Genomic DNA, 21424 nt, shown 5'->3' on the forward strand with positions numbered 1-21424 from the left:
TAGAAAAAAGAGAGAGAATGTATTGCAGAATGAATTGTCACATGTTGGCAAAGAAATATATCCTAGTCCAGGCAAGTTTCCACAACCCCAAATGTTTGATAAATGTTTGATTATGTTATTTCCTCAGATCTGCAGTGCTCATTTTGATGGTGCTTAATCTGACCTCTTACATGAGGCTTTTGTGGTTATTTTAAGTATTTTTCTGAAATATTAGTGACCTCAAGAAGGTAAAAAAGTTGGTAGTTCTTCAGTGTTAACTGCCCTGTCTCTAAAGAGATCAGGGAGCAAACATGGTCAAGCTGAAAGCTTGTCATGAAGCATTTTTGGTGAACCACACCTTGAAAACTTGGGCAGAGTGAATGATGAAAAAACTTCTGTTGTTTCTGTGTTCTTTGTCTTATTAATAGTTACCTATCATACCTGATGGTAGATCTAATGCATAGATTTCAAAATATGATACATATGTTTAGAAACATATTTTCTGGGATTTTGTTTCCTTATAAAATTATGTATCTACAGGCATTTAAAGACTCAGGTATAAGACAGTAGTGGTCTGTGTGCAAATACTGAATTTTGCAAAAAAAGAAGAGAACATGAACAATGCAAGACAAAAACCCAACACCAAGCCACGAAACTTTTGAGTCATTGATACACCATGTTCCACAAAACCAGAAGACTTGCAAGGAATATTGATAAAAAAAACTAGATTAATACTTTGCTTAACTGAACTAAACGTTCTAGTATCTTTAAAGGAAATATATTAAACATCCTGTGAGCATCCAAAAAAAAAAAAGCCAAAAAGACCCTCAGTTATTTGATAAGGTATTTGAACGTAGTAGTTTCTATTTTGCTCCTGATAACCTAACCATCTACAATTTTGTTTTGTTTCTTTTTGGGTTTTTGTGGTTTACTTAGAGCATTAATTGTACATATTACGTCTTTATATATTTGTTCTTATACATGTATGTGTTTTTGTATTTATTTGTAAATATATTTTATTATGTCTGATGAACTTTGAAAAATATTTAAACACAGCAATAGAATTAAGTTCGCCAGTACTTTTAAGATAATTTAGGCCAATTTTGGGTGTAAATGTAAAGAAGATACTCAGAACCATTAAAAAACCCCAAGCCCTTCTTTTTTTTGGTAACTGCAGTTCTATGATAATAATTGTGTTCCTGGAGACATAAGGCAGGGGCAAGCTGTGAAAATCTATAAGGCTCATTTTGGAAAACACAGTCTCTGTCACTACATGAGTGTTTGCAAAAAGTACACTTGAGACATGAGTGAGAGTGACAAAAAGTGTGTGTATGAGTCTGATAATGAGTTTGATCCTGAATCTAAGCCGCTATTACACTATTGATAGTATTTCCGGTATAAATACTCAGAAAAGCTGGCATGGTCGACCTCTTTTAGAGCATGTGGAGTATTTGGAGTATTTGCAAGTCTTTCACAGACTGTAAGCAGCTTTTCATTGACAAAGTGTACATTTTAACTCAGCTATTGAAAAATGTGTTTTTATTTATATGAATTCTTCTAAGAATCATTCTGTGTTAGTTTTGTGGGTTAACTGTTACTTTAACATTACCTTTACAGTATCCAGGCAAGTGGACTAGGCTAGCATTTCCTGCTTGTGTTCTGTTATCTTCACACATCATCACAATACAACAGCTGGTTTGTTCCTGGAGATGCTGAGGGGGGCTCTGTTCTCAGAGTGCTGAATTTCCTTCTCAGCTCTGGCTGTAGGAGTGTTCAGCATTCCAGGCATCATTCCCCCGCCCAGCACCACTCTGTGTTTATGGTAACAATGCTGATAAAGCAATCAAATGGGATAATCTGATTTGTGAAAGAAGTTGGAGGGGAAGTGAGAATGGGTGCAGATTGCTTTTGCAGCACACCACCTCATGCATGTTTGATATCGAGCAAACACATAGCTAAAGGAACACAGTCAAGAGCATTGCAGTGGCAAGCACTTTTTGGCAAACACAGACACCTGTTAGAGCAGTGATTCATATACTCTGACCCCTGCCCCTCCCTCATCTCTCCCTCCTGTCCCCATTACCCTGGCAATGTTTTGGAATAGAAGTGTCAATTCATTATGGAATAGAAGTATCAATTCATTACGATTTCAGAAAAAAAAGGCTGAAGTATCCTGATTGTAATAATATTCGTGGAGAGAAAATCTAATGATTTCTGATCTTTATAAATTTAAATTACTAGCTCTAATAGTTTTGCCCAACTCCATAATGCAGAAAGATGTGCAGAACATTGTTTCCTCTCCATCTAGGCAAATACGTTCCAAACACTTCCTAAGAAATTAGTTGTATTCAAGCCAGACTTGCATGCTGCCATCCCACAGGAAATGGGTCAGTAATCCATTAAGATGCCATTAGATAATCTAATTTGGAACTTAATCTCTAAATTAACCATGCTCCATACTTGAAGCATACTTGAGAGAAAGAAAAAAAGTTTATGTTTGAATCGATAGGGGAGCCGAAGCGTGAAGAAGGCTGTTTGTTTTTTCTGTAGCTGTGGTCACGTCTCAAGCCGTCTGGTAACCAGGAGAAACCAGACATGATGTAATTCCAGATTGAACTTGAACTTCAGGGACTTAGAATGGGAGAACAATGGACCATAGGAATCAATAATGTCCATTTTCCACATGATTATGTTTGGAGCTTGAAGTTAACCTTTATGAGAGAAGCAACAAGAACTGCAGTGTGACCAAAATGAATGAGATGATCTAGAAGCAAGATGTAAAAGTAAAGAAAACAACTTCGGTAATATTTTCTGAGCAGCACTGCAGATTCCAGCAGGATTAGAAAAGTTCTTGCTCTACAGTGAACTGATTGCCTGTTCTGAGCACTCTTTGTTCACTTAGGTGGGACAAACTTAATCTTATGTTTCCTGTCATGTGATTTTTGGCAGATGCTAGGGAAGGAGGAGCATATTATAGAGAATTCCCAAGTGTAAACTGTATCTTTAACCCTTGGTTACTCCAGCTTTCTACTTTGTCAGCTTACCTCCAGTTGTTTCTTTTGAAGCAGTAGAACTGCACTGGTTTTATTTGTTTAGTTAGTTGGTGCTGTTAGGATTGTCTCTCTTTAGTCATGCTAATTTGATAGATTCATAGTTATATTTTTTAAAAGTACTAAGGTAAAAAACCTAATGGTTTAAAATGGAAACAGTAGTAATTGGAGGATATGAAGTAGTGCAGGTCTGTAAAATGGAGAGTCAGTTCTTCATAGCCGACCCAGTGGCCTCTGGTAACCCAAGCACATATTCTCCATGGTTTGGCTTCACTTGGTCATGGCCTTCTCTGTGCAACTGCATGTTTTCAAACTTCCTTTAGCCCTGCTCCTGCACCAAATGATCATACATGCATGGTCCAAAGCACAGCAGGAACATGCACCATTTCTCTGGGTCCTTCCTCTGCTATGGGTATTCTTTGTTAGTGATGGGCTCTGTAGCCTCTTCCTATTCTTTCCTTACCCTTTTTTGTTGCACTGTCACAAGAAGGAGTCTGCAGGGAACAGAAAAAATAGTATTCTTAGAGCAGAATTCTCTTTTCCCTCTTCTGTACATAAATCAGTAGGCCTTTACCTCCTCCATCTGCTAGATGGGTGGTATGTGCCTGCTAAACTATAAAGGTCATCCTAAATTGACCTGAGATATACTTAATATATCTCTTGAAACAAGTGCTCACCTTGGGGAAATTTGGCAGCTGTTTACCTACAGAGATCAGTTCAGAATGTTAACAAATAGAAATTTAGCCAGGGCACTGGTATTAGCAAAATTACATTTCTAAAATTCTTGTTATCTTGGTAATTTTAAAGGATAAAGGTCCCTTAACTAAGTAGGAACCTAGTATAGACATAGACGAACCTTTCTTGGTGGCTTGCTGTTGTCTTCTCTCAAAATTGGAGGCATTTCTACCTTTTCTGTACAAAGAGTGACTTGACAGGATCTGATTTACCTTCTGTAAGGTTGTAGGTTCATGTACATGGTAATAAAGCCTCAAGAATGAAACTCTGGTTTAGATGTACTTTTTGAATGGTGAAATACTCTTATATCTGAAACCATAAAAGAAAGAAGGTAGTAAATGGTGGAAAACAAAAATCTGAGAGACTTCAGATTTACTCAGGTCAGATTAGATTTATTTTTTATTGCATTTAGTTAATTGTTTAACATTATTATACTCTTTATGTTATTATAACCCTCAAAGTGGACTGTATATACACATAATGTAAGTACTACTAGTGGTCCATTCCAGTAATATTTTAATGAGAGGTTCTTGAAACAGCAATTATTATCTTTAAGAGGAAATCATGGCAGAAATCTTCATTGAATTAACATCTGGAAACTGTAATAGATACTGTAATGGAGAATGTTAACCCTGTAGGCTGCTTGCAGAATTTTCCTTTGCTGTGTTATTACATTTGAACAGATAAATACATTATTCTTCCTGTGGATAGAGAGGGACTGATGACTGTGTAACACACCTGATAGTCTAGCTATGGTGAAGCGAAAACCCTTCCTGGTAGTGAAATTACTTAAAGATATAATGCTTCAGGAAGGTGGTCCTGCAAATTGTACTCTCTATCACAAAGGCTACTAGTACAAATCTCACTGCAGTATCTGATGGTGTTCTCATATGTAATTTTCTTCAAAACTTAGCCTTGAGCAGATTTTTTAGGTCTCACTCATATTCCAAAGGAGAGGCATTTATATTAAGACCTGTGTCAGCACACGTATCATAGATTTCCTCAGGAGCAGTAAGCTGGAGAGTGGGGTAGGCCTGCATTATTCCACTCATACATACAAAGATCTTTTTTACAGGAAGGAGAAGCCATGTGGGCAGAAGGAGATTTCATTAACTTCTTCAAGGACAACCACTTTGTCTGTGTCCTGGGCAATGGGAAAGAGTTTTGACTTCTCCGGTGCTGAGGCGCTTAGTGGACAGAGGCAAAGCGTTGCCTCCATTTTTGTAAAACCATGAGCTGGAACTGTACCTGGCACTTACACAAACTGCAGGATAGTGTGGTGAAGGAAAAGGTGTTATTCTGTTTCCTGCTATTGCTACCCATGTGGACATCCAGGCAGAGTTTGCTTTGCAGCCAGCAGGAACTGTCTGTCACTCCTGCTAGGATGCTCTGCAGAGAAACCATGGATGGTTTCCACAGCAGAAGCTGAACTGCGATACTCACAGAGGTCCCTTCAGAATGGGCCAGACAAAGTTGACAAGAGGACCTTACTCTTCTGGGCTGTCAGTCTGGCTTGGCTGCATGCTGGATTTCTGGAGAGCTACAAAGCAGACTGTGGCTCATAAGGTAGCTGAAAATTTAGCTAAATTTGCCATAAATGTAATGGGGGGTTGTGGGAATGTTGGATAGACAGCCATACACATTCAGCTTAGCAGAGCCTGTGTTGTGCTTTTGGTTATTTGTTGTGTCACGGCTGTTCTCAGAGCTCTGCGCTGTGATTAGGGCTGTCCTCCTCAGTAGCTTTCAGTCAGGTTTCTTCCTTTGTCTGTAGTAAGCATGTAGTAAGTAGTGGAACCAGGACTGAGGTGGCCCAAGATAGACTTACTGTAGTATGATAAGGTTTTTTCCCAAAATATGTTTTTTCCTAAAATATAGCCAGAACTCATCATGCTTTGAAGATCATGGCTCAAGAAGAGCCAGAAAACAGAGGGAATGGCTGTTTTTCCCAGCTGCCAGCACAGCCAGGAACTGCCCAGTGTGTATGTTTAGACCAGGACTTCAGTCATCTCCCGAGATGTGGGATTGGCAGCAGTTCGAGCCCTGCAGGAGGATGGTGTGAGGCTTTCCCATTTCCACGGGTGCTCTGCTGCCATTTCTGGCAGAAGGCTTGGTGTGAGCAGTGCAAGGGACTTCAAAACTCCTGTCGGATACACACAGTGCTAACATGGGAAATCTGTTACTCCCTGGGGATTCATAAACAGTGCTGATGAATTTGTTGCAGTCTGCATTTTTCTTATGGTCATAATATAAGGAGGGAGGCTTGAAAGGTTTAAAGAAACACCTGTATCAGATTTGTAGGTCATACAGCAACAACAGTCCTGTTAGGCACTTGCTACAACTTATTTTATTGAGCACTTTCCACAAAAATCAAAATCTCTGTCTGGTATTTGAAGTAGCAGATAAAAAAGCTGCTGCGAATAGTAATTTGTTTTTAGTCACCACTTACTTGTTTTCTTCACCCACTGTAGTCATTAGAAGGTTGGCAACTTTAAAACAAAGGAAAAAGTCACACACATATACGTGTCCAACCACTGAAGTGCACTGTAAATCTTCAGAAAGATAACCTGGAGCCTGTGTGTTTAGCCTTTGCCACAGAAATTGTTTAAATACTATGTTGACTCAAACAAAATTTACATTCTTTTAGTTAGTCTTCTATTTTGTTTGAAGTCACTAAATACTGTAAATCGTGTGTTACAGGATAGCAAAGAACTGTGCACTGTAAAACATACATTCAAGCAGATCCCAAGCAAACAAATCTTCTTGGTTCTTTATTTTTTTATTACTAATTCCTCTTTTAACAAATCCCTGTGCTTGTAAGCAATTTGCTTTTTGTCTGTTATTTCAGAATTTATTTCTTAACATCACTGAAATCCAAAGAGGAAGGAGCAAAAAAATGCATTTTAAAACAAATTGTGAAGGAAGATGGAGTATAAGTTGAAACAATTAAGCCTCTTAAATGAGTTTCTGGTATTGACTTTATTTTTTTTTGAAACATAATCTTTTCATCAGATCTCATTGGAAAAATCTTTCATGCATAACTGGGGTTTAGTCTTTGTGAGTGCTTCAAGATTTGTGATGTAACTGTGATTTTTAATTTTCAAAACTTTTTTTTCCATAACAGGCTTTTTTTAATAGTCAATAGACTTGAAACAAAAAAAGAAAAATTTTGGCGAAATGTATTAGCTGATCTTAGATTTTGAAAACAGCAGATTTTTTTTTTTAACTTCTGAAGAGTTTAAAATTATGAAGATTTTCAGGCGTCCTTCAAGAATATACCAACTGAAAAACAAAATAAAACAAAACACTCTATTGAATAATATTTGTACTTGAGACATTGAAAAAATTAAGATATTCATATTTATTTTATTTCCTTGATGAAATACAATTGGTGCTGTTCCCTTCAGGATTTGACCATCATTGAGATAAGCAGGTCAGGTGTTATTTCCACTTTTTTTGTGTGTATAAAACAGGACACCTGAAATTAATTGTTAGGAGTCAAAATAGTAAATTAACAGATTTAGAGAGGTAAATAGTATCAAATAGGAGTACATGACAGAAGCTGTTTGTATTATTTTTAATATGAAAGACCTGAGGAATATGTCCCCTAGATTTGACAAAATAAGTTGACTGCATTCTTTAATATTCATACAGCAGCAACTGAAAAGACCACAGAAGTCTGCCAAGTGAAATGTAGTTATTTTGTACACATTTAAAATAGATATTAAGAGTGTGTTTTACTCTTTACACCACTGCCACAAAAGTGCATCTGCTTATCCAGGAGAGAAAAGTCCAAAAAGGGGACCAAAGAAGAGAGGGAAGAAAACTTCCAGCATGCATCCTCCACAGAACACAGTCAGAGGGTTTAGTCTTCAGATGTGTTATCACGAAACTCGTCATTCTAATCCCAGAATGTATTTCCAAGTAAGCAGTTATGTTTGTGGAAAGACCTAGTGAGGAGAAAAACTTGATAAGTGAAATGCAGAGGAAGGATGTGTTTGCATGCTGTGTGTCCAGTTTGGTGTTAGTTCTTTGGCAATGATTACTGACATAAAGATGCTGTTTTATTTCTGATTAAATGTGACGAGACTTTCTTTAAAGTCATAGAACCATATAGCATAGGATTATTTGGGTTGGATTTCTGGTTTTGCCAGAATCACATCTAAGGAAAAGGCTGCTCAGGGTCTGTGCTGGGTACTGAACAGCAGCAGCTGAGGCCTGTCTCTGAGTATCCATCTTGCAAATACTGTTTGGGACAATACCTGGTTCTGGTTGGTGCCTGTTGAACTTGTCAGTGCTGTTGGGACTTCAGCTCCTCAGCGACAGAGTGCTTTTGAAATGATGACTTAAGTTCCTTAAGTCATTGAATTGTCTTTGAAAATATTTTATTTCTCAGAGGTTTGTTGAAAAAGTTATGCTACCCTCGATTGATGGCAAACCTTGGCTGCAAGTGTTTACATGATTGGGTGCTGTGTTAGCTGGTGTTCCTTAGACTCTGACAACTTTAGGGAAAAATCTCTTTCTTTTTTTTTGAATATTAAAAGTCTTCTGTTCTCATGGTGATCTGCACACCTCAGAGGCCCAACTTGGGATGGAGACAAGATAAACTGCTGGGTTGTAAGAGGGTAAGGTTTGCACAGGAAGCTGAACAACTGAATCTTTATACAGCATTCTTGAAAAGAGAAAAACCTGTACACCATAGTGTATTTCACTAGCTCTTAAATAACATCTGTTGTGCTATATAGTGTCACTTGTATGGTTTACTTGTGTCTGCTCTTTATGTCTGAAATTTTGGGGGGCTTTCATAGACAGGCCACCTAATGTAACACAGGAGTGTTACAACTTGCAGCTGAGTTCAATAAAGTTATTTTTCTTTCAAATAACTCATATTTTCACAAAGAAAACTGGGAAGTAAAATCTCAAGTAATACTCACAATTTGGTTTCCAATTTTATTTTAAGTAGTGCTATAATGAATATTTTTCATTATAGTAGTGATATAATGAATATATTTTCTGTAGTAATAATGAATATTGGCTTAACTCTGAGTCAAATTAATTTTATGTTTTGTTTTTTCTCTCTCTTTCTCTCTCTCCTTGTCTCTTTCCCCTTTTCAACAGTCCTGGTACCTGGGCTAGCTTGGTTCCTTTTCAAGTATCAAATAGGACACCGATCCTGCCGACAAATGTCCCAAATTATGGTTTGAACATAATTGGAGAGCCTTTCCTTCAAGCAGAAACAAGCAACTGAGGGAAAAAAATTTATTACAATTAAAAGTAAAATTAAAAAAAAAAAAAAGAAAAAAGAGAAGAAGACAGGATGAGAAAAGAAACCGAAGAAAGAAGAAAAAGTAGACCAGCAAATCCAGCTCTTACAATCACTAATTCCCTTATGGCTGAAACTGAAATGAGATACAGAGGGTCGATGATATTTCATTGATGGGTAGAATGCAGCTCCTGCTAAGTAGCCTTTGTTATATGAAGTCCGCTGGGAAATAGATGTTCTGTCTCCGACAATATATTTTAACTGACTTTCTAGATGCCTTAATATTTGCATGATAAGCTAGTTCTATTGGTTTAGTATTCTTGTTGTTTACGCATGAGATCACTATTCCTGGTTATCTCACAAAACAAAGGCTAGGCAGCAGCAGCAGAGCTGCAGGAGGACAAGGGCCGTGAGCCAGCCATTTTCTCAACACTCTGATTTCTAAATGTTTTAAAAATAAGCTCTGTAGCCTTTAGTTATCAGTATGGATTTATTAAACTTTGGCCCTTAATTCAGCCTTTTATAGTGTGTTATGCAGTTTGAAGTTTTCAATCAGTATGAACACACAGGCTCTATGAAAGAAATGCCTCTACATAGGTAAAAGTGTTATCTTCTCATGCAACAGTAAAAAAAAAAAGAAACTGAAAAAAGTGACATTTTCCCCACTAAAGAAACACTTACAGAGGCAAGTGCAATTTAAAAATCGTATATAAGGGGTCATCACTATAAGTCCTTCAGCCCTTGGACTCTAAATTGAGGGGATTAAAAATAGAAATAAAAATTACTTTGAACAAACTTACTTTTCCCCTCAATTTTTGAGGGCATTAAAAGGCATTAAATCAAGACAAATCATGTTCTTGAGGAAAAGAAATCAATGGAAACACAGCACTTATGTTGGTTTAGCTGCTGCCTCCACAGAGGGGTAGGATTTATTTATTTAAAGTTACTTGTTGCATCAAGAACCCCTAGGGTTTACATGTTTCAGTAAAATCTACATCATAGAGACAAAGACATAGGCAAATCCATGTCACAAGGGCAAAGCATACCGTTTACAAACTGGTAATACCAGGATGGGGATATGTTGTATTTAAATAATGCACTCTTAATGTAAGTCTAATTACAGGGTGCTGTAAACTTGCATGGTGCTTTCAGAAGTTAGCCTTGTTCAACAATTTTCACATATTGACAGAAATATAATGTGCATGGGCAGACATTTTGCCTCTATGTCTCTTTAAAAATTTAAAATACTCTTTCCAGTTATCCTAATTTGCACGAAGATATAATGTCCACATTACGTGCCTTGCCTTGAAATCTAAAAAATGGAAAAAAACAAAAAAAGAAAAAACTACAAAAAAATTGACATCACTACACTTGTTTTGCTGCATTTATTATAATTTTAAATCTTTACCATTTTTATGACAAAATATTTTGTATTCCAGATGCGAAAAATGTGTGACATCATGGATTTTTTAGACAGTTATACCTTTATCTCACATTTATAAAGCATATCATGGCTGTGTATAGTTGCCGCTTAAGAATTGTAATCGACCAGCAATATTTTCAGTATTTTGGTGTTTTTTCTATTAACCTTTCATGTTTTTCATCTTCCAATTAATATTGGGGGGAGGGGATACAAATTTATACGAATTATGCAATACCAAGTTTTGCCTATGTAGGTAGTGCTTTTAGCTGTATTGGTTATTATAGGTAAGTACACAGATTTAAAAAAAAAAAAAAGGAATACTGTATGCTTTTTTTGTTTGTTTTAATTGACCAAAGTGGGTACTGCTATTTTTGCAGTGTGATGAGGTCCTTTTCTGTACTGAGAGGTGGACAGGGGATTTTTTTTTTATACATACATATATATATATTCTGGGGTGGGTGGGGAGGATTTTTAACACTTTACAGTGTAGCTGTGAAGCAGTGCACCCTTAGCCAGGCAAGGGCTGCAAAGCGACTGTTCTGCCTACTGTGACAAACTTTCAAATCGGTTCCCTCTTTTTAACTTCACACCTGGGGTGCAAGCTGAAATCATTTCTGGATTTAAAAAATAAATAATGAATTCTGTTGGAGGCAGACTTGACTTGAGGAAATTGTTTTACTTCAAGGGTTTTTTTCTTGAGAAAGAGAGACAGACAGAGAAATAGGTCAAGACCCACAGTGAGGTGAAGCCTTTTCCATTCTGGCAGATACTGCACCCAAAAGAGTGCATGTTAGAAAATGCTTTTAGCTGAGAATGACAAAGACACTTGCTTTGTCTAGGAAATGCAAATACAGGGCCAAAATCTTTGCTGGCATAGTTCCACTGACTCCAGTTGACTCTGGAGTTGTTTATGCAGAGAATTTGCCTCCCTTAGTCTGCTTGACTGATAAAATTTATTTTTTTTTCTACTTCACATTATTTTTTTTATCCCTGTCCTTCCACCAAGTTTTTTAATTCATAGCATCTGAATTACGATTTTCAGCCAGCTTGGGCTACGTCAGAGGTTTACAAAGTCTTCTCATATGGTAGATCACATGGAGAGTTCTGGGCTGTAGTGGAGAAGGAATTTATGCAAGGAATTAGACTATGATGGAAATGAAGGTCTTTTTCCAGTAAAATCTCATTTGGTAGACCAGTAATGGGCCTATTGCTGGAGACCTCTTATACACCAGGGATCTTTGCAATGTATGGCTTGACACAGGGTGAATTTTCCTTTAAAGCACATCCTTTTATTAGGGTGTAAGCAGAGGAGAGTATAGGATATAGGATACCCTGGTAGGAAAATCCATCCCTTTGCAGTTGTCTTTGCATTTTGGAGGTTTTACTCTGGAGCAGCCCCAGAGGTGCAGCTCCAGCTTCCACCACCCCTCTGAGCACTGGTCAGGGGCACACCACCATCAGTCACTTCTCGCTTCAGCCAGTCCATGGTGCTTAAGAGCAGTGGTGGTGGCACAACCCCATATCTCCAGAAGGAGGTGTGTAGGCAGGGCCTGAATGGCTAAAGAGACAGGATTTGTAAAGAAATAAATCTTTGAGATTTAGTTAAACTGAAGAAAAATATAAGGTGCAAAAAAAAAAAAAAAAAAAAGTAAAATTGTGTTGTTCTTTTTCTGAGCCCCATGGTAGATCAATTGTTTGCTAAACATATGACAAAGTATGCTAGACCCAACCAGAGTGCATCATAGGCTCTGGCCTGGTGAAGTAAATTATGTGTTGTCCTTTACACATGTCACTGATGCAGAACAGTTTGGAAGCAGAAAGGTGTGCTGGGGGGACATCCTTGATTATTACCATTAGAAAGATGTTCCCCATATGCTTTGAGTAGCACATTGGGAGAATACTGGAACAAATTCAGTCTTCAACATGCAATAGCCAAAGCAATGATTGCCCTTGTAGGAAGATGGATGTCCTTAACAGAGCCTTTTTTTAATCTCTGACCCCCTATATGGAAAAAAAGCTGAGCTTACAGATGCAATTTTTTAAAAAGTAAACTCCTTCCTTCCATGTGAATAAATTGGATTGTTCAGCAACTGTGGGTTTTTGACGCCTGCCTCTCTAATAGAAAAACCTGTTTGGAAGATAATGAATTTTTCATTTATTGTAGGTTGGCTTTGTTGGTTGTTTTGGTTTTGGTTTTTTTTTGAGCTCAGCAGTCAAAAGATTAAGATGATTGAGGACTCAAATCCAGTCTCTGGCCTCCTCCTTCACCAGGAAGTGTATTCTGACTAAATTGAGCCACCCCGTTCTATGTGCACTGTTCTGCCTTTATTAAGTTGCTTTGCAGCCCTGGCCTCATGGCTGTGCCACTGAAGTGTGTTTCCCCTGGAGTGACATGAACGCTTGAGGCTTGACTAAGGAAAAAAAAAAGGCAGTGAAGGAGACTGTACATAAAGACATGGCAAAAATATTAATTATAGCAATATAGTTGTGGGGTGATGTTCAGGTGGGCAGCTCCATTGAAAATATGTGAATGAGCTTGTGAAGCTGCAAGTAGCAAGAAGAAAGGAGGATCTTCTGAATGAACCGCCTACCTTGTAGACAGTAATTTGTACACTGTATAGTTTTGTTAAGGATTTTTTTTTAATTAAAATACCCTTGTTTGTAAAGCTAACTTTTTAACAATTATAATGGAAGTGCATTTCCATTTTTAAACAAAAATATTCTTTGTTTGGAAACTGGACTTGGGTTAAAACTCTCCAGTTTCTTAATTTATGTATTAAAAAAAAAATCTGTCCATGTTAGGAGTTATTTCGCAGATTCCTGTGCTTGAAAAGCATGGGTTACTAATCCTTTAAAAATGTAAATGGAGAAAAGTTATATTTTATGAAGGTTATTTTGTTGTATTTAGTATTGGAAAAGTTGGTTTTCAGAGCATTTCAAAATGTTGGAAGCACCACTGTCTTTTTATTAGTATATATGGCCTTTAGCAAAAGTTTTTGTGATTGTTACATGATGGTATTTAAGATTAGGTTCACAGAGCAATTCAGGATAGGCAGAGAACTAAAACAGTACTTAAGTCTCACACAGCTGTGTCCTCAGGGAGCAGAATTTTGGATTTGCAACTTGTAGCTTCATAAGGACTTAATGAAAGAGATTGCACAAGGACATCTGTGGCACCGGAGTGTGTTCTGTACCGAAATCTAAATTATATGTACTGTGTGAGATTATGAAGGCTGCAGAAAGTTATCCCATATTCAGTGTACAGTTTTCACTTTCAATAAAAAAAATCTCTAATGTTGCTGGCAGTAAGGCCCCAAGCATGACAACCTCTATGGTTTACATGATCCTGTCAAGGTCTTTTGTTAACATTAACCAGCTGCATGCTCCTGGATTTTTTTATTGGGTTTCTATAGAAAGCTTAAGAAAAAAAAGAAAGAGAGAGTAAAATCATATGCCAGCTAATTAAGTTAAACAGGAAAAGCTCAAAGCTGAATGTTCTACTCCATGCTGAAGGAGCTGAAAACTGCCTCCTTCTTATTTGCACTTTCTGCTAGTTCCCCAGTTTTTCTAATTTTTCAAAATTGTGTGGGTGTGGTGGAGCACTGCAGTTGGAGGATAACATGGACCACTTATTTTGCCCTTTAACCCTGCACAGTGACCTTTGCATCAGCCAAACTTATTGCCATGACAACTCTTTGTACTGTTTCCATGCCACAGCTCTGTTGGTCACGTTGTCAATAGTAAAGGGGACAAGTTGGAGACGGTCAATTTTTACATTTTTTTGTTGCAATTTTTTCTTCAATGGTTGTAAGTAGTTGTTTGTTTGTTTGTTTGTTTGTTTTTATGATAAAAGGGTTCACTAGTTAGTACTCTTTAGAAATATCTGTGTGTTGCAATTCAGATGTATGTTGAATTTGTAAAAAGGGCTTCAGTGCCACTAGCATCATGATATACTAGAATAAGCCTTTGATACTTTCATTGCATGATACGGTAACAGTAAAACAAAAGGTGGCCTAAATAAATGGAGAGCAGTGTGAGCTAGTGACACTAAAGCCAGTCTTTGTATTACTGTATTTTTGACAGAATGGTTTTGAAAACTGTGCTACAGGGACTGATGTGGCAAATGTATCTCTATATGCAGAAGGAAGTTTTTTAAGAAGTATGGCTTATTATGCATTCTTCATTGAGGGCATTGAAGTTGCATGGACTGATAGAAGTTGATGCAAAATGAGAAAGAAACAAAAACCAGCAAAATGTTTACCAAAAAACTCAAACAAATGAGCAGTGCCTGTTCAATTTCACAGTCTCTGTTGAGTTCAGCTGTAAATATGTTTCAGATAACATTTTCTTCAAAAATAATCTCTACAACATTGTAGAATGTGAGGGGTTCCTTAATCCCAGGCATAGGCTTCTCAAGAGCTGCATTAGATGTCTTCATTAAGCTGTTAATTTGTGCTTATATCATATAGAACTTTTAGTAAGCTGGGAAGAGGCACCCCATCTCAATGATATTTCTCTGAGAACAACTTTTGTAGGGCTGTGTGTTTCTTTAGATACATTTAGTACAACTGTAGGTGACAAGTAGTCAGTTATTGCTTGCTAGCTACATACCAGGGTTGATCCATTTTAAAACTTTTGGCATTTTTCCCCATACCGGAGGCCATAAATCCTGAAGGTTACATTTTAATTAAAAAGACGGTGCATGCACAGTCTTTGTGTAATGAACCTTCACTAGTAGGATGTATTACAGTACAGCTACTTAATTTTGGAATTAGGGCCCTCTGGCATCAAAACTGCTTTTAGCCTGAGTGTTAACAAAGGTTTTTATTGTGCCTGGTTGGAGGATAATAATGTTCTTTTTGGTACTTTTTTTTTTAGGTTACAAATGAACTCAACTGCCACAAGTTTTAAACTGGTGTAAATCAAGCTTGACTTAATGTGATTGTTACTGTTATATCCAGCCTACACTGCTAGCAGCTGCTCATACTGCAGTCAATTACTGGAAGCGGATATATTTCCTATGCAAAAACTGTTTAAACAATAAAAATGAGCTATGCTACAGACTCTGGTCTTCTGTTTTCTTTTCTGCCTCTAAGAGTCATAATTAGTAATATCTTAGAAACTAACCTGAAAGCTTGTACCCTGATAGCATGGTACAACTCAGAGAGTGCTCTGTATACTAAGTTTAGATTTAACATATTTGTTTGCACACATTTTGGCTTAGCAGTTACACTGAAAGCAGAGGAGAATGAGAAGAAAAGGAGATACAGTCAGATAATTGGCTCGATTTAAATTTTATGTTTAGTTTTCATCATCATGTTTTACCAACCCTAGTAATTACACAGGTGACCTGAAGTGCTTCTCCTGTGATGTAAGATTCAGCATGACAGCGAAAGGGGAGGAAACTTCTGTTTTCTTTTAATGTCATTGACTTATGAGACAGTCAATCTTTGATTTCTTAACTGCCTTCATGAGAGCATTTTAATTGAATAAAGATGGTAAGATCCAATCTTCCCCAAATTCTTTCTGAATCCAAAAAACTTTGTTTCAGCTAAAGATCCTTCAAATCTACAAAAGAATTATTATTTTTCATAAGTGTGAATTAGGTGTATGTATGAGATGTTTCATTCAGCTCATGTTCCTCGAAATAGATAGTTTTCTGCTTAGGCTGTTAGGATTCTGTAAACCAGTAGCAACAGAGAGTGAAATGAACACGGTCAAGAAGAGACTGGTGGGATCACAATGTAAAGACTTAAACTGGATTATATATAAATCATCAAATTTTGTCCCACAGTGAAGCTAAACAACTCTTCATCTACTTAGATAAAAATATTCTGCAGTTTCTAGAGTATAAGCTTTATCCAGTTTCAGCTAGTAGTAAGAAAAATGTAAAATGGTTTAATATTTTTCCTTACTGGTTTATTTACACAAAGACAATTTATTTATTAAATGTACTATTTTTTCTGTGAAAGGCCCTTTGTTGTACATGTGTGTCTCCAAAACAAATTGCCAGGCATGAAAATTTAGGAAATTCAAACAATTTGCCCTGCTAGAGTTTCCTTGAATTATGTCTTTTGGACATGATTTGAAAACTATATTGAGGATTTCAGGTGCCATGCCTAAAGCTCCAAACCATAAAACTTCCCTGCATAATCCAAAGACAATTAAATTCAGTCCTACCTCTCCTTTCTGATAAGAAAATGCCCCACTTTTCCAACCACTCTTCAGCATCCTGCTGCTATACGCAACTCACCAGAATCCTGCAGCAATCTTACATGACTTTGATCCCCCATTCCATGAATGCCCCACTCCATGAGCCAGCACAGTGGCACTGATGCAAATATTTAGGACAGAGACTGGCAGCTGCCTGCATCTATTCACAGGGCCAGTGCCACAGCCAGGGCTGCAATGCCATGCTCAAGGTACACAATGCAGTGCCCAAGAACACTAAGATAGAAGTGGCAGGAAGGAGAGAATGCAAAGACCATGACTTGCAACTTCATGGTGAGGACAAGCTGAAGGGGGGGAAAAGTCCTGGTTCAAGGCTTTCTGCTTTCCCACTTGCTAGATTTTTGAGAAGAAATGGGCAAACACTTTTTAAAATTTCAATTGTAGTGGGTTTTTTTGTTTATTTTCCCATGAACTTAAACGTTATAATTGAAAAGTAACATAAATCTTGATACCAGATCCAAACGCATGCACAAGCAACAACGTAGAAACGTGCAGTGCCACCTCACAGGTTTTTGCTGCTTAAGTAGTTAAATGAAGTTCTTAAGTTGTCTTTTCCATGTGTGGGTTTCTTTTTGAGTCTCATTTTAATTGTTATTCTGGTTACTCATCTGAATTTTATATTATACCTGTTGCTCAATCAGCTTCTGTTTTTTTGGATAAAGCTGAAAAGAAACATAGACTTGGCCTCTTGCTTGTAAGCCTAGGCCCAGGGGCATCTGTTTCTTTAGGGTGATGGCATTGAATGCTAGAGGACCCTCAAAAGTGTTTAACTGCCAGTATCTGAGTCACAGCCAGGGGTGTCTGAACACAAGAAGGTTATTGAATGCTCGACTGAACCAAATTTTGTCTGCCTTTTGTTGGAGGGAAAAAAGGCTCATTGCTGTTTTTCAGGTGACTTTCATGTGCTTTGTCACATCTCCACATAAAAAAGCAGCAGCCTAAAGTCTTTCTGGTAAGGTAACTACAGGATTGTTTTATAGATAGCTTATATACGTCACCCTCAGAAATGGCAGAACTGAGACAAACAACAGGGAGAAGTCTGTTGACATTGTCAGATGTAAGCAGGACCTCACCAAGATCTTCATTAGAAGAGCTATCCTACGTCTGCCTGCCAAATACATCTTTAGAGCATCCACTGATAGTTTCTTTAAGGTCCTTATTGGCATGAGATCAGCCACTATTTTCAAGGCCTTTACCCACAAAAGTTGATTGACTGAGGTGCTGAGAGCTGTAAAGGTCTGTCCAAAGATGTGCAAGGATTCAAGTGTGTCTTGAACTCGATTTATTTTTTATGACATTCACCATTGTGTAGTGCCCTGGTCCTCTTTTCTTACTCTGCCTAGAGTATCATCATGTTCTCCAGAAAAAGAATGAACAAAGTTACTGGACATTGCTTGTAAAATGCAAAGCTTAAAAAAAACATGTGGGAACTGATGAGAACACCACCAGTCCTTTATATCAAGCTTGATATATGTTGCAGTGGGCAAGTAGCTAAACAGAACCTGCTACTTAAAAAAAAAAAAAAAAGAGCAGGGGGTGGAGGGGGGTGGAAGGTTGACTGATGCAACCTCAGTCCCTCAGATGCAAGTCCCTCTGAAATCCCTCAACTGATCTTTAACAAGGGTTATTAAAAACTGTCCATATTTCTGGTAAGGCACCTTAATTTAGGTGAACATGTATTTCCAGGTCTTAATGTGCTTTTTTTTTTTCCCTGAGGTGAGTGCCTTAGGATGGACAGAAGTGTTCGAAGCAGAACATAACTGTTTTCTGCTTGCTAAGCTGATGCTCACTACTAAAACAATGGTCTCCGTTGACTACATTTAGATGCATTGCGGTTACCAAAACCAGCACACATTGCTTTGGGCAGACAAGCAAGAAACTCTGATACACAACAGGACTGGGGCAGGGATAAAAGATGTATCTCCCCATAACTGACAAGTCAAGATCTGCAGCACTGTAAAGCTGGCACTATATCAATTGTAAGCAGCTGTCTGTTCAATTTTTGAAAGCTCTAATCAGATAATTGCTGATGCTTCAAGAAACAAATGGTGCCCCCAGTTAGAATGCTGAAATGCCACTAAATGCAATGAGGTCACCCAAGGATAAGTGAGGGGTTTACTACTTAAACACTTTTCAGACATAATTCTGGTTTTAAAACACCTCTCTCCCAAATTATTTGAGATTGAAATGTTTCCCTCAGTGTATTTTTCTGCTGAAGTACATTGAAAAATGTCACAGTTACTTAAGTGGATTTGTTTTTCACAGACCAGAAAAGTTGGATCTGTGAAAACCATTAGAAGTTGAGTATATTTTTCTGTTTCATGGAAACAAGAATATGAAGATAAGGTTTTGGTTTGCTGTTTTTGTTTTGTTTGGGGGGTTTTTGTTTGTTTGTTTTGTTTTTTTGGTTTGGGGGTTTTTTGTGGCTTTTTTAAAGTAGGTTGATGTTCTCCTGCCCTCACTCCCTCCTTTTAAAATACAAGAATTTACTTTATATCTAATACCTCAAATACCTAATGTATGCTAGTGTGTTTCGGTTTTGAACAGGACAGGAGGACACATACTAAAATACCCATAAAATACACCCAATTATAAGAAAATAAACCTGATATAACATGATGCCTCCAAGACTCAGAGCTTGCACAAGTTAGAAATATTAATAGTGGACTGAATATCAGTTAAGGCACTTTGGGGGATGTGAAAGTGAGTTAAGCAGGTCATGCAAAAGTAGCTGTAATCAGATGGTCACCTGTTAGACCTTCTTTGCTTAGTACCTTCTGGACATGTTATGCTGCCATCACACAAGGATGACTGTGCCATTACAGCCACCAGGATCACTCAGCTCAGGAGCATACGGCAGCAAGAGCCATGGGGTGCTGGCAAGGCTCGACTGGTGTATCAATAGGAAGCTTGACAGCACATGCTATGGATGGTGTGTTTCTCTAGGCTAGTGGCTTTCAATCTGTGGTTGTAAGAAACCCTGGGGGTCCTCGGAACGCTTCTGTTGAAGTAGTGGACAGGGAAGATAAAGGAAGTGATACAGTGGTGGCGTTTTAGTAATTAGTTTTCTTATTGCACCATTATGCTTTTAAGGAGGCAAGAGAGACCCCTTCCAAGCAGTTTTTAGGCTTATAACCCTTGTGTTCAGGCCTGTGATGTTTCATGCAAGGAACAATGTGAAGATCAGAAACACTATCTTATAAAATTACAAGTTCATTCACTTTGCATTTTGATATTGTGTGGAGGGTCCCAGGAGGATGATATTAGGGTAAGGAAAAAGAAAGAGTCTTGTCCTGTGCTCAGGGAAGAAATGTGGGTGGGCATAGCATCTCACTGTGCGACATCAAAACTCTGTGTTCACAGGGTGCTAGGGACTGAAAAGACAGACAGCTGACATATCCAGACTCACAGCTGGCTTCATAAATCCTGCTGCCAGCCCTGTCCTGGTCTTCCCATGGGCTCACAAGGCTCTTCTCCAGCATGGTCAGTGAACACCCCTCCCTTTCCTGCCTTTACCCTTCTTCTTTATTTACTCAGGCTCCTTATTTACCATTCCCCACTATCTCAGCCCGATAATAATCAAAGCAGCAGTTCCTCTAATGCTTCCCTTGTGCTGTGTGTCCTCCTTGTTCCACCTGAGTATGAGAGGTGGTGAAGTTGGATCACTCTGTCCTGGGGAGGGTGGTGGCTCACAATGGGTGAGCAGGAACTCTAGTAGGATCCCTTCCCATTTCAGGGAGCAGCAGAGGGAGAAGGATGCACCAAGGGCACATGGTGCATGATAGGCATGCCTGGTCTCTCTTTCACCTTCAATGGCATCACTTCTCCGAGGAGTGGCTATACCAGGGTGCCAGGTTGTCAGGAGTCCCTTTCCAGCCTAACTTTAAGGTTGACTGACCTGATGTCCCAAAAGAAGGTGGGACTGGCTAGGTCTTCAGATAAAAGGTATGTGTTCTGTCTTGGCTGCACTTGACTCCAGTTTTTAATGGTGACTGATGAAATAAATAAACAAAACCTGAGGATCTGTTGTAGCCATATCTGTGATTGCTGGGGTCTAGGATATTTTGTCCTATAGAAACAATCAAGGTGACTGTAGGATTCTGAGCACAAACAATTTCACTTCTACATTTTTGCTCCAGGCTCGTGGTGAAAGGTAGAAAGACTTTGCAAAGGTGGTTGACAAATGCTGGTAGATAAAACCTTCCTGTAGGGCTTTGTTAGGCATGACTGGAGCAACAGATACATTGTCTGGGTGTCCTGTCTGGAAATATCCAGCAAGAGGAAAATTCCTATAGGATGAGCATAATATAGGGCAAAATTATGATTCTGAACAATTCTGTCTAGCGGTTAACAGTGATTAGTGAAAGATTGAATTGGGAACAAGCTATAGAAATGAAGGAAATGGAACATTTCAGGTTAATTATATCTTAAAGCAGTTTCAGGGATGGATTCACTCCCTGTTGCCTTGGATGGGCAATGCCTCAGGGGCTCTGTGCTTCAGTCAAGTCCCCAGGCTGAGAGAACCTGGAGATGTGAGCTGGGATCAGGAGCCTGACTCAGAACCAAACTCTGCTCTGTGCTTGGCACAGGGTTTGCCAGTGGCTGCTGGTGTATGCACCACAGTGGTAGGTCCCAGCTACTGCACCACAGAATCTATAGGAGATTAAAGGCAGAAATATTAAAAGCAGTCTGTAAGGAAGAGCTTAATCTCTACTGCCTCAGCCCAGCCCTGTCTAAAGACTCCAA

General features: G+C 38.3%; 1 protein-coding gene across 7 annotated transcripts in view; it reads left to right on the top strand.

Moving 5' to 3' along the window:
* NFIB (nuclear factor I B) overlaps nucleotides 1–15510 on the top strand; it is a 174023-nt gene extending 158513 nt beyond the window's left edge. For all 7 annotated transcript variants that reach the window (XM_027670679.1, XM_027670680.1, XM_027670682.1 and 4 more), the window contains one exon: nucleotides 8880–15510. In XM_027670679.1, coding sequence (XP_027526480.1) covers nucleotides 8880–9009 — 130 coding nt within the window. In that variant the 3' untranslated portion in view covers nucleotides 9010–15510. The remainder of the gene's footprint in view (nucleotides 1–8879) is intronic.
* The last annotated feature ends 5914 nt before the right edge of the window (nucleotides 15511–21424 follow it).

The sequence above is a fragment of the Neopelma chrysocephalum genome, unplaced genomic scaffold, assembly GCF_003984885.1.
Source record: "Neopelma chrysocephalum unplaced genomic scaffold, ASM398488v2 Primary Assembly neopelma1_96921, whole genome shotgun sequence".
NCBI lineage: Eukaryota > Metazoa > Chordata > Aves > Passeriformes > Pipridae > Neopelma > Neopelma chrysocephalum.